This window comes from Engystomops pustulosus, chromosome 2, assembly GCF_040894005.1.
Source record: "Engystomops pustulosus chromosome 2, aEngPut4.maternal, whole genome shotgun sequence".
In the NCBI taxonomy this organism is placed as follows: domain Eukaryota; kingdom Metazoa; phylum Chordata; class Amphibia; order Anura; family Leptodactylidae; genus Engystomops; species Engystomops pustulosus.
Genome location: NC_092412.1, coordinates 161,423,066 through 161,436,233, shown reverse-complemented (window position 1 = coordinate 161,436,233; position 13,168 = coordinate 161,423,066). Strand labels below are relative to the sequence as shown.

Here is a 13,168-nt window from a genome sequence, read left to right as displayed (position 1 = left end):
GGTTCCGTACGATCATGGTGATACCAAATTTATACAGGTTTTATTGCATTTTAATACATTTTCAGAAATTAAACAAATGTGTTCGAAAAAGAAAAACAAAGTCTTCGCCATCTTCTGACGCTAATAACTTTTTCATACTTTGGTGTACGGAGCTGTGTTGGGTGTCAATTTTTGCGAAATGAGCCAACGTTTTCATTGCTACAATTTGAGGTCTGTGCGACATTATGATCACTTTTTATTCCATCTTTTATGTTAGGTGAAATGGTGTAAAAGTCGCGTTTCAGACATTTGAGCGCTATTTTCCGTTATGTGGTTCACTGTTGACAATAACCGTTTTTATATTTTGATAGATCGGGCATTTTGAGATGCGGCGATACCTATCATGTCTGTGACTTTTACTGTTTATTACGTTTTATATCAGTTCTAGAGAAAGGGGGGTGATTTGAACTTTTAGGTTTTTAACTTTTTTGAAACTTTTTTTTACAATTTTTTGGACCCTCAAGGGTATATTAACCCTAGATGGTCTGATTGTTCCTACCATATACTGCAATACTACTGCATTGCAGTATATGGAATTTTTGCACGGTATACATTACAATGAGCCACAGGCTCATTGTAACAAAACTGCAGAAACCAGACAAAGACCCAATGCTGTCATGGCAACTGATCACCACCCCAGATGGTGTTGGGGGGAGCGAAGATTGGATCCAAGATTTGAGAGCACCCACCGGGGGTATTAGCTGTGGGGGTTTGCTTCAGTATGCAGCAAACCCCACCTCTGAACAAGTTGGGTTTGAAAAAGTGTTCATCCGATAGCTTGTTCAAGTCCTTATACTGCAATACACTTGTATTGCAGTGTACAATGTAACTAACTTACAGCCGGGTCCTGCCCGGTGGCAGGACCCAGCGTGTAGAGGACCCGGCAGCCTAGGGGCACATGCTGGACCGCGGGGCTGCCGCAGGATGGATCGTATCTCCCCGGAAAGCACACCGGGGGGGGGGGGGTCCGATGCATCAGGGACATACTTACACACCAGGTCATGCTTATAAGAGATTAAACACAGGTTTTTCCAAACCCGGGTGTTAGTGCAATGATGTCACAGCCCGACACAGGCACCAGCGAGATCTGATGTCCAGCGATCTTCTTCTGACGCCCCGACGTAGTCAGTAGAAATACCCTTAATGACCGCCGTATAAAAGCTAAAAGGGCGGTCAATACCATCACCATGAAGTGCAATTTGTTACACAGAAAACAAGCCCTTATACAGCTCTTTACATGGAAAAATAAAAAAGTAAAAAGTAAAAAATGGAAACGCAAATATGAAAAAGGTCCTCAGCGGGAAGGGATTAACACCTGGCGTGGGACACAATTGACTGAGCACCGGGACGCCCCCTAATTTGTGTTGCACGACGCCTAGTGCAGCAGCACCACAAAAGGGTCGCGTGCGACACAAATGTGGAACAGGCACTTCTTAATTACTTATGCAAGCAGTTGCACTAAAAAGAAAGTGCAAAGTCCAACAGAAAACTGCTGCACAGCCCTTAGAAAAAGTGCCCATTTGTCCTGTCAGTCATTCCTAAATCCCAACATTGTAACTGAAATTTAGACCAGGCCGGTACTGCCGTAGTTTTAAATTCATACAACATGCCAGTCTTAATACATTTGCCCCAAAGTATATAAATCTATATCAATGCTGATTTGTAGTCAAATAATTAAAATTCAAAGGCTCTGTAACATGAGTAAGAATTACCGTAATACAATTAACCTCTTCCCGCTCAGCGTCCGATATATCGGACGCTGAGCTCAGTGACTTAGCGCTCAGCGTCCGATATATCGGACGCTGAGCTGATGCCGGTTTGGCTCAAGATCTGAGCCGAACCGGCATCGGGAAAGACGGGGTGCCGGCTGTGACTGATAGCCGGCACCCCAGTGTAACACCCGCGATCGGAGTTGTCTCCGATCGCGGGTGCTTAACCCGTTAAATGCCGCGGTCAGCGCGACCACGGCATCTAACATGTATCTGGGGGGTCTTTCCCCCACGATCGGCCCCCCCCGAACCGTTTTCGGGGTGCGCCGATCGTTGCTATAGTAACTCTGGGGTCCGATCTGGACCCCAGAGTTACCTGCAAGAATTGCCAGTAAGATGGCGTCTGTGACGTCATCTTACTGGCACAGTGCCAGCCTATGCAAGTGTATAGGCTGACACTGATAATACTCTGCAATACATGAGTATTGCAGAATATTATCATGAACAAGCAATCAGAGGATTTCTTGTTCATATACCATGGTATACAAGTGAAAAAGTAAAAAAAAAAATGTTATTCAATAAAAAAATAAAGTAATAAATCACTAAAAATGCCCAAAACCCCCAAAACATATAAAGAGACATATAACTAAAAAAAAAGTCTAAATCATAACACAAACCCCACATATATTGTATCACCGCGTCCGTAACAACCCGTAGAATAAAAGTAAATCATTATTGAACCCCCACGATAAACGCCGTAAAAATAAACTGCTATAAACCTTCCAAAAATTATGATTTTTAGCTATTCAATCCCACAAAAAATGCTATAAAATGCGATCAAAAAACCATGTGTACTCCGACATGATACTGGTGCAAAGTACAACATGTCCCGAAAAAAACAAGCCATCAACCAGCTCCGTAGCCAAAAAAGTAACAATGTTATGCCACTTGGAAGACGGCAATACATAAATGATAGATTTTTCCCCACATTAGGGTTTTGTTTGACAAATTTAGTAAAACGTAAGAAAATATATTCAAGTCTGGTATCCCCGTAATCGTATCAACCCATAGAATAAAGATAACATGATTATTAGTCTATACGGTGAACACCAAAAAAAAAAGAGTAAAAAATCCAGTACAGAATTGATGCTTTTCTACTCCTGCCCTCAAAAAAAGTTCCTAAATTTTCAACAATAGGTGATACCAACCCCAAAATGGTAACAATGGAAAAAGCATCTCATCGCGCAAAAAAAATGGCATCACATGGCCCCAATAACGCAAAAGCGAAAATTTTATAGCCTTCAAAAGGGGCCAATGAGGAAACTAAAATCCTGGCAGCTGCAGGGCGCTCCTTCCCTTCTGCGTCTCGCTGTGCGCCCATAAAACAAGTAACGGCCACATGAGGGGGGTCTCTGCACTCAGGAGAAATTGCAGAACAAATTGTATGGTGGGTTTTCTCTTTTTATATTTTGGAAATGTGTAAATTTTAGTGCTAAATGAACGTATAAGGGAACAATATGACCATTCTAAATTTCACCTCCATTTTGATTCAATTACTATGAAGATCTCAAGGGGTTAACAATCTTCGTAAAAGCTGTTTCTGATAGCTTGAGGGGTGCAGATTTGAAAATGTGTTGGTTATATACGGGGGTTTTGATGCTAAATATGTAAAATTTCATTCCAAACTGTATTTATCCCCAAAATAGTCAATTCTGAAAATCCGGAAAAGCAATATTCTTTTTGTAAGCCGCGTGACATCAAAATAAATTATCCAGACATATCAAAAATTATGAAAATGTAAAGTAGACAAATGGGAAATGTTATTCAGCAACTTATTTAGGTGGTAAATCTATCTGCCTGGAAACGCAATGATTTTGAATTTCGAAAATGGCAAATTTTTCAAAAAATTTATCATATTTTCTTTTTTTTTGTAAATAAACGCAAAACTTATCAGCCAAAATTTACCACTAAAATGAAGTACAACATGTGGGGAAAAACAATCTCAGAATCGTTTTGATAAGTAACAGTGTTCAAAAGTTATAACCATATAAAGCGACGCAGGTCAGAATCCAAAAAATCGGGCTGAGCCTTAACCTGCAAAATGGCTGCGTCCTTAAGGGGTTACTAATGTAAAAATGAGGAGTAAACACATTAGGTGAACGTGGTCAGAGAAAAGCAAAAGAAGACAGGAAAGCTGACATTTTTAATCGAAAAAATTAAAAATTTTGTGTAAAATGTGGTAAATGGATGTTAAATTGTGGGTCAGCATCAAAATAATCTTCAAAAAAGGTATCATGAACAAAATCAATATCCATAAGCATTTACCATGAGGCGTATTGGTCGTTCTTCATCAACATCTATCGGGACATTGGTGCTCTGAATCCATGTGTTGGTGCACAGATGTCTTAGCCTCACAAATGAGTTTCTGGAAAGAGATAACAAGTAATAAAGTTTAATCTGGAAGCCTAGATGAATAAACTGTTTAAGGTGAGATCACTTTACCTCATGTTTTTCATAATGTGTTTAAGTTTAAGGGCTGGATATTAGGTACTCTACCCATATACATCAATCAAAAGTGGTATAAAGCTACTGAACCTTGCTATTTTCACCAATACACTAAATATTCAAAACACAGGGTGAAAAATTACTATATAAAACCTAACTTTTATTAATCCATTAAAAACATCACAAGCTCAGTACAAAAAGAGACCATAGTCATGATGCATCCAGGGTCCCAGTAAAAAGAACAGTCTTACCGATCTGTACACACGTCCCGGGCGGGTTGGGTGTATCTGGAATGATCATAGGCGAGTACAGGCCAGGATATCTACACTGCACCTATAACACCATTTTGCTATGTCACCCAAATACCCTCAGAATTGCTCCCGCCCTGAGAAGAGCAGTCCCATCAGTGTCCCTAGAGAACTAGGTGACCCCGATGCGTTTCCTGGTCCAAAAGTATTGGGCAATTCATTAGGGGATAAAATTATCAGGGGTTGGACAGTGATGCAGACCCCATCATATAAAGTGTTATGAGACAGTGGTCTCCACTAGCATCTAGTTACCCAAAGTAACCTCTCTGACGGATTGATCATAAGTCCCACTGAGGTCTAAGGAGCACATGGCAGCGTGTGTGCATGATCTCACCTTCATGATGTCATTTGGTGGTCGCATATGCCTCCATCATGTGCACATCACATGTCGAACATGCCCGAGTCACGCCTAGACGCTGGCACATCCTAGTCGACCTTAAGTGACACAGACTGGCTCTGGTTATAAGACTCGCGCACAGATGTTGAAGTAGGAGTGGCTCCCACACTGACGTCAACAGTGAAGTGATTCACAGCATCTATTCTTGGGAGATACGTTGCTGAGCAACACCCAAAAACAAAAGTTGTGCTATATCTCATGGATAGCAGTGGCTAAAACCCAACCAGGGAGAACATAAGGAGGTCAGTTACCCTAATTCGGGTTGGAAAAAACAGTCCCTATTTACCAAGACCTATGCTAAACCCAAAAAATGCTAGTTATATAACCCAAATGTGCACCAATCCATCTCCACAACTGTTGGCCCATTTTGCCAATGTACTCCAAACCGCAATCGCATATATCAATCCAGCAGACCTGCAGTTAATAAAGGAGCGGATCTCCTCCTGTTCTGCCCATCACATTAGCTGTAAATTGTCTGCATACCTTCATCACTGGGCACGCGATGCAGCCACTGCATTTGAATTTGCCTTTAAATTCCTGATGAAGCCAGATCGTCTGTGGTTGTTGATCCAAATGACTGTGAACTAGACGGTCTCTTAGTGATTGTTCCCTCCTATAAGTAATCTGTGATGTTGGGGTTACCACATCCAGCACATCTGGATCCATGGACAAAAAGAACCAATGTTTATCAATGATCTCCTTAACGCATAGGTCATCACTATTGTGATCATACGAATAGTCTTATCATTAGGTCCCCAGTTGTCCTTGTTGCCATGTAGTATAGTGCGGAGCGATCACTGCCAAGGGCGTCCTTATACACTTTCCTCAATATGCTATCCGGGAAGCCCTTCTCTAAAAATCTACTGAGTAGATCCTTGGCCTGTCTTATAAATACAACATCATTTGAACAATTCCGCCTCAGTGTTCATTTGAAATCCGATGTCACAGTGGAAATGGATAATTACTCTGTAGTGAACGGGAGTTCAAGCTCCTAAATGACAAAATTAAAGTGCAATCCGATATCATTATGATTTTAGACATCTATGAAATTCCCAAAATCATTCTTGAGTCTACTCTAGATGACAAAGACATCATCAATGTACCGTTCACACATCTCTATTCCCTATGTGCCCTCTGGATCTGGACTACCAAAGACTATAGTCTCTTCCCACCAGCGCAGGAGCAAATTCACATTGGTTGGAGCACATTGCTGTGTCCCTGAGTTGGTGGTAATATCTCCTATTGAAAAGACCTCCACACCCCTAGACCTCAGGAAATGTGAGTTCGCTTTTAGTCCGATGGGGTCTGAATCACTGTCCAACCCCTGGTAATTTTATCCCCTGATGAATGGCCTGATACTTTTGCTCTGTAGGGCATAACAGGGTCACCTAGTTCTTTAGGGACACTGATGGGACTGCCCTTGTCAGGGAGGGAGCAATTCTGAGTGTGTTAGTGTGACATAGTCATAGGGTGTTATAGGTGCAGCGTAGATATCTTTTTCCTGGCCTTTACTCGCCTATGATCATTCCAGATACACCCAACCTGCCATTGACGTGTCTACAGTTCGGTAAGACTGTTCTTTTTACTGTATCTTTGCATGGGACCCTGAATGCATCATGACTATGGTCTCTTTTTGTACAGAGCTTATGGCGTTTTTAATGGATTAATAACAGTTAGGTTTTAAAAAGCAATTTTTCACCCTGTGTTTTGAATTACCCATGTACAATACAAATGGCTGTGTGCTACCTGTACCGTGGCCAAATTTGCTACAATGGACAAAACGGTCATCTATTTACATGGCTCAATTGCCCACCATTCTGTGAGCGAGACATAAAAAACATAGAGCACATCCTATTTTCTCCAGTATTAACATTCCGTACACCGCACAGAAGTCTATGGGAATGTTTAAAATACTTGTTGCAGAGTTGTACACTGTATGCTGCCAAATATAAATGTAGTATCCAGGGATTTGGGGTTTGAGCAAGCTAGTAAAATCATTTGCCAACCCACTGTATTTTATACGGATACGGTGACATTTGTAGACATATGGTTAAAAAACATCACGTATATACGGCCAAATGCGGTACTGAAATACATGACTGAAAAAAACATACTTTTGTTTTAAAGGTGCCTAAGCACCTGTTAGCAGCCTGTTTAGTTTACATGGCTTGTAGCATGTATTTCATTTTTAGTTTGATGGTTACGCTTATATGGAGGAGGCGCCAACAATAATTCTGGTATCGGGTCCAGTCTATATTAGTGTGCCTTTGGTGAAAACAGTGTAGTGTAGGCAATAATAAAAGTATTTCTCCTATTAAAATTACTCTTTTATATATTTTACACACATCATATTATACTTTTAAAACTTATTGCACATATTTCTTTCCAGCTTTTCCTCTCACTGGACTACAAAGGATTTTAGGAAGAGTAGTTTGACAACTTAGCTAATCCAAGGACTGTGAACTAATGTAGATACTGTACTTCATTTCAGTGTCAGGTCATAGCAGAGTGTCTGGAATAAAAGATGCACAGCCCAAAAGAACACTTTATGTCAGTAACAGGTTAAACATTTAAAGGGGTTGTCCATTAAAAGCACATTCCAGCAAATATTTGATGTGGTTTGTGGCATGAAAAGTTACACAATTTTTAAATTCACTTTCTGTATCAATTCCTTACTGTTTTCAAGTTCTCTGCTTGCAGCCATGCAACAGTAAGCTTCTTGTTTACTTCCTGTAGATAAACACTGGTCCATGGTCATGTGATGTCACGCAGATATCTCACAATGTATTCAGAGCTGTGTCTTATAATGAGCCATATACCTGTGTGACATCACATGACCAAGGACCGTTTTTTATCTACAGGAAATAAACAAAGAAGCTTCCTGTTGCATTACATCAAGCAGACAATAATCAGAGATCTAGAAAAATGTGAATTGATACAGAAATTATATTGGAATATGGTATAACTTTTCATTACACAAAACATATAAATTATTTGCTGGAATGTGGTTAAAGTGAACATCCCCTTTAAATCTATTAAAAAAGAAAGAGGGACATTAACTGACTTCAAATATGGAGTAAAAATTAAAAATGTGTATTTTATCATTACAGATACTCGTACAGCTTGTCATGTGTTGAAATTTCTAAATGCTAACGGTAAGTAAAAGCTAGAGGAAGGAGGTCTTAAAGGAGAAATTACTTCATATGCATAACTTTTTTCATAGGGTTTCCCATTTTATGAATGAACATAGAAAGGATATATCTATGCTGATAGCTCTTATAATTGTCCATCAATAACTTTCATTTTCAGAATCCCCTGACAACAAGGGAAATAAAGGCCCCTATTATAGATATCAGATACATTTTACAGAGAATACATATATTTCAGAAAAGGAAAATGCAGCTTATAATTTAACAATAGGAGTGTAAGCACAGGATCTCAGATATCTACATCTTAATAAAGAGACTACAGATACTTTGTAGTCAACATTCAAAGTCTTCAAAATAGAGAAAAGCCCTTAAGAAGTTCCACAAAGGTTCAGGGTGTTCTTATTACAAAGGATAAAACAGACTGTAAAAAGAGGACATGACCTGTAGCTTCAAAGTGAAATGCTCAGGAGTAAAGCTGGGGAGTTCTATTTTACTTTAAGGTTAAAGGAACAATAGACAAGGAGATGTAGTACAGGATGATAAAAACTGAATTTACACACAGCTATTCAAATAGCCCATTACAGCAAGCGCTAACCCTGAGAGAAAATACTATGAATAAGAGAAGAGCTGATGGATCATCATTTTTAGATCATACTGGAGTTACCTCGGCACAAATGAATCTGTCTTCTGTAGAGTAGTGGGATCTAGTTCAAAGAGTGAGGCAATGTCATTTCCATGTGGTACAGCAACAAGTCGATACTTTATCTTCTCCCCTGCATTCCTGCGATTGGGACGACTGTTCATTACCTGAGAGAAGATCGGTGGTCAATGGAGAGATGGTAGAGTCTGAAAATTGAGAGATGATGGAGGAAAAAACCAAGAGAAAGAAAAGAAATAAATGTACCGAGAAGAGTTAAATTTATGAAGAGGCAAGAGGCTGTGTTAAATAGTTCAGGAACACCCAGGGAAAAGAAGGCAGAAAGCCTTGCATTTGATGTACTATAATAAATAAGGAACAACAGAGAGAAATTAAAACTATAGAAGAAGGATGTGAAATATATTAATAATAGATGAACATGTACACTATGGCAGAAGGGAAAAAGAAAGCATAAATAAATTGTTATACAGAAGGTCACTTTTCTAAGATTGTGCATCTTGGTAAAATTAGTACTATGAAAACTGAAAAAATGAAATAGCAGCATTGAGTATTAGTGGCAGAGGTGTAGATGAACTTTTTCTCGCCAGGGAGATGGACTAGATATGTCATTTCCAGGATGTAGGTTTGTTCTTGTGCAAGTAATAAGACAATGTATTCTATAACATTCACCCACATGGCAGTTTCTTTGTGTCACATATAGTTAAGACTCAATTACATTCCATTTCTCCTTGGTAACTACTGTAAAATATTATAGCAGATATTCCACATTTCAAGGTCATGTTGCATTTTTCTAAACTTATTTTCTGTTTTGAAAATACAGATAAAAAAAAAAAACACTTCAGAGGAAACAATACTTACAGATGATGTGACTGCATAGGAAGATCCAGACTTGGACTCTGGGGCATCCCCTTTATAGGTAGGGTTTTCCTAGAACATGAGAAATAAAATTACAAATAAAAATACAATTAAATTATGTGTGGTTTAAAGAAAAAGAGATAAACAAGACTGCCACAACAAGGGTATCACAAAGCATTACGAGTCATATGAAGATGTAAAGAATAATATTGAATATTCATCCATATCTTAACCACCATCAGAGGAGAGGTTTATCTAAATATTCTAGCCTGGCTTTCAGATACTTGATGGCTTGTAGTAAATAAACAAGCATCTGAGTGGTGGTATTATTACTTGAGGCCTAGACACCACTCAGAAAGGAAAGGGAAATAGACATAAGGAAAGACATTCTTTTAATATCAGACAACAAGAGATTTGCCATTTATCACCCAATGCTATTCAGACAACTTGTGCTATTCATTCAACTTAGTAAATATTCTCTTTAAATATGAAACACTGGAAACTATACATGTAGATTTGCCAACTTTGCCAACAAGTCCTTCCAATGTAAAACATTTGTTACAAATAAAGTGTAAATAAATACAAAACTATTAACAAAATACAGACTTTTGTTCCTGTAACAGGTAGAATAACTAGTATGCAAACAGGTATGTAAACAGGGGCAGGAACTCTGCAAAATACACTTCTTCTATAGTCTTAGCCTTTCTATATCAGTAAAGTAATTCCGAGATATAAAGTATCATCAGGTTAAAAAAAAGTAACATTACACAAATATCATAAAATTACATGAAAGAGATTTTCTTAAACATATAGTTAATACTTTTCATTTACGGTAAGTAGAAGGAAAAGCGTAGGCCCTGCTATGTCTAATTCTATTCAAGCCAACTGAAGTAAAGAAAATCACTCCCCTTCCACGTAAACCAGCTGTAACAAGCTGTCATCATTATACTGCTACTTGCAGTTGGCAGAGAAACAATGACCAGTTAAACTGTGCCAAAGACACAAAGTCTTAAATGCACTACCAGACTTTTAGGAATCTTTTCTTCATATGATTTTGTTCTTGTATTATATTCCATTGTTAATTGTTTTGAAACATAACAAATTCCTTTTCTTATATGTAGAGTATCTGTTATTTCCAATATATAAAGGGAATTATGTTATTTTTTTCAGAAACATTTTTAGGCTATTACAATGATGCTACAATGATATAAGTGGAAAAAGGTGTCTTACCTTTCACATAATTCTGAATTCATTTCCTTATTCTTAAGTTTAACACTATGCAGGTGGGAAAAACTTTGTTTTAACAAACATCTATCACTTGATATTCTGTCATAACTGAAAAATTCTGCTGGAACAGTAATGTAGTAAAGTACAGCATTTCACTAACATTCAACCCATTACCATTTGAACCCTTAACATTAAGGTAAGGTCTACTTACTATGAAAATCAGGAAAAGCTCCAAACGTACACACTAAGAAAGGCTTTTGGGCTCCATTAACCCCTTAACGCGGAAGCCACTTTTGACCTTCCTGACAGGGCCCATTATTTCAAATCTAACATAAGTGGTTTTAACTTCAGAACGCTTTAACATATCCAAGTGATTTTGAAATTGTTTTCTCGTGACACTTTGCACTTCATGTTAGTTGAAAAATTTTGGTGGTATGTTTTGCGTTTATTTATGAAAAAACCCGATATTTGGTAAATATTTGGAAAAATTCTCGATTTTCGAAATTCAAAATGTTCTACTTTTTTCATATAGAGTCATAACAGTCAAAAAACTACCATTCAGCGAATGTCTACTCAGAAGAGGAAAACGTGGCGGCAAAAAGAGAAAAACCATCACTAATATAAAATCAGGCGACATCAAAATTTTCAACCTTTCTCCATACAGCCTAAACCCCTCGGAGGAAAGTATAATCAAAAGAGGCCTATCCTTCTGCCCCACGGAGAAGGCAGATAATTTCCAACTTTTCTTGGACCTCCATAAGTTCACTAGAAAACTCACTATCAAGAGGCATTTTGCCATACAGGAGAGAAAAAGTAGAGCAAATCATGTACCGCCATCAAACCCAGACAACCCAGGAACATCAGAAACACCAAGAGGTTCTCAGGCCACAACAAAAAAGCACATCAGGTGGACGTCAAACCAAAATCATCGTTCTATCCAGTTCATAATCAGGGCCACCATATAGCTACATTTTGCGACATGGTCACCAAAGACTTCAGACACCTGTCTAAAGCACAATCTGAAAGGACCAGAAAGGAGGGCAATTAGGAGCCTTATTGAAAGACAATAAGGAAATCATTATTCGAGCAGCAGATAAAGGAGGGTGTACAGCGATCCAGGACACCAAGGATTACCTTAAAGAAGCACTCAACATCCTGAATGACAAGCAATACTATGTCCCCATCAAGGTTAGCCCCTTCAAAGAACTGCAAAAGGACTACCTTGCACTCATCACAGACCCCTACAAGATCAACATCCTCTCGGAAAAGGAAAGAAAGTTCCTTACAGTCACAGACCCCTCTATACCCTACTTTTACCACCTACCCAAGGTGCACAAATCCCTGGAGAATCCACCCGGACGGCCCATTATTTCAGGAGTAAACTCCCTCACCAGCAACCTCTCACAATATCTGGATACCATCCTACAAACTCATGTGTGCAACGTTAAGAGCTTCCTGAAAGATTCAGCACAACTTATCATGGAATTGAAAGAACTGAAGTGGGAAGAAGACTACCTCTTGATGACATTGGATGTTGCAGCTCTATATTCAAATATAGAACATGGAAAAGGACTCCGGTGTGTAGAACACTTCCTCAACAGAGACCATAGACTAACTGTGGAGCAACAAGCCTTCCTTTTGAAAGGCTTAGAATTCATCCTAACTAATAACTACTTTAGTTTCCAAAAGCAGATTTTCCACCAAGTAAAAGGGTCAGCCATGGGCACTAGAGAAGCCCCAAGTTTCACCAATCTCTTCATGGGGGTATTTGAAGAGGAATACATCTGGGCCAATGACACATGGCGTCACCATATAATCCATTTTAGACGGTATATAGATGACCTCTTCTTTCTGTGGAAGGGGGATGCCAAATCAGCCAAAGACTTCATAGATCACCTCAACCATAATAACTGGGGGATCTCTTTTATGGCCAATTTTGAAGAATACAGTATAGAATTCCTAGACATCAATGTATTTCATGAAGGAAATTGCATTCTTACAAACACATATTTTAAAAAGGTAGACGTCAATAGCTACCTGGACTTTCAAAGCGGCCACTATGGAAAATGGTTACGAAACATCCCATTCAGCCAGTATAGAAGAATCAGAAAAAACTGCACAAGGGACGAGTGTTACAAAAAACAATCAAGGATTTTGAATACTAGGTTCAAAGCAAAGGGATACCCCCCACCTCTCATAAAACAGGCGTATAAAAGGGCCGCTGAGCTCACGCAAGATGAATGCCTGACAGTGAAACAGAAGGATGATCCAACAACAAGTGATCCTAAAAATCCATTTGAACTGAATTTTATCACCACCTT

At 38.9% G+C, this 13,168-nt stretch overlaps 1 protein-coding gene across 2 annotated transcripts in view; it reads right to left on the bottom strand.

Moving 5' to 3' along the window:
- The window catches only part of ITPR3 (inositol 1,4,5-trisphosphate receptor type 3), a 253,384-nt gene that overhangs the window by 161,681 nt on the left and 78,535 nt on the right, over positions 1–13,168 (bottom strand). For both annotated transcript variants that reach the window (XM_072137166.1, XM_072137167.1), the window contains exons 10-12: positions 9,624–9,692; positions 8,772–8,914; positions 4,074–4,173 (exon numbers count right to left, since the gene is read on the bottom strand). In XM_072137166.1, the coding sequence (XP_071993267.1) occupies positions 4,074–4,173; positions 8,772–8,914; positions 9,624–9,692 (312 nt within the window). The remainder of the gene's footprint in view (positions 1–4,073; positions 4,174–8,771; positions 8,915–9,623; positions 9,693–13,168) is intronic.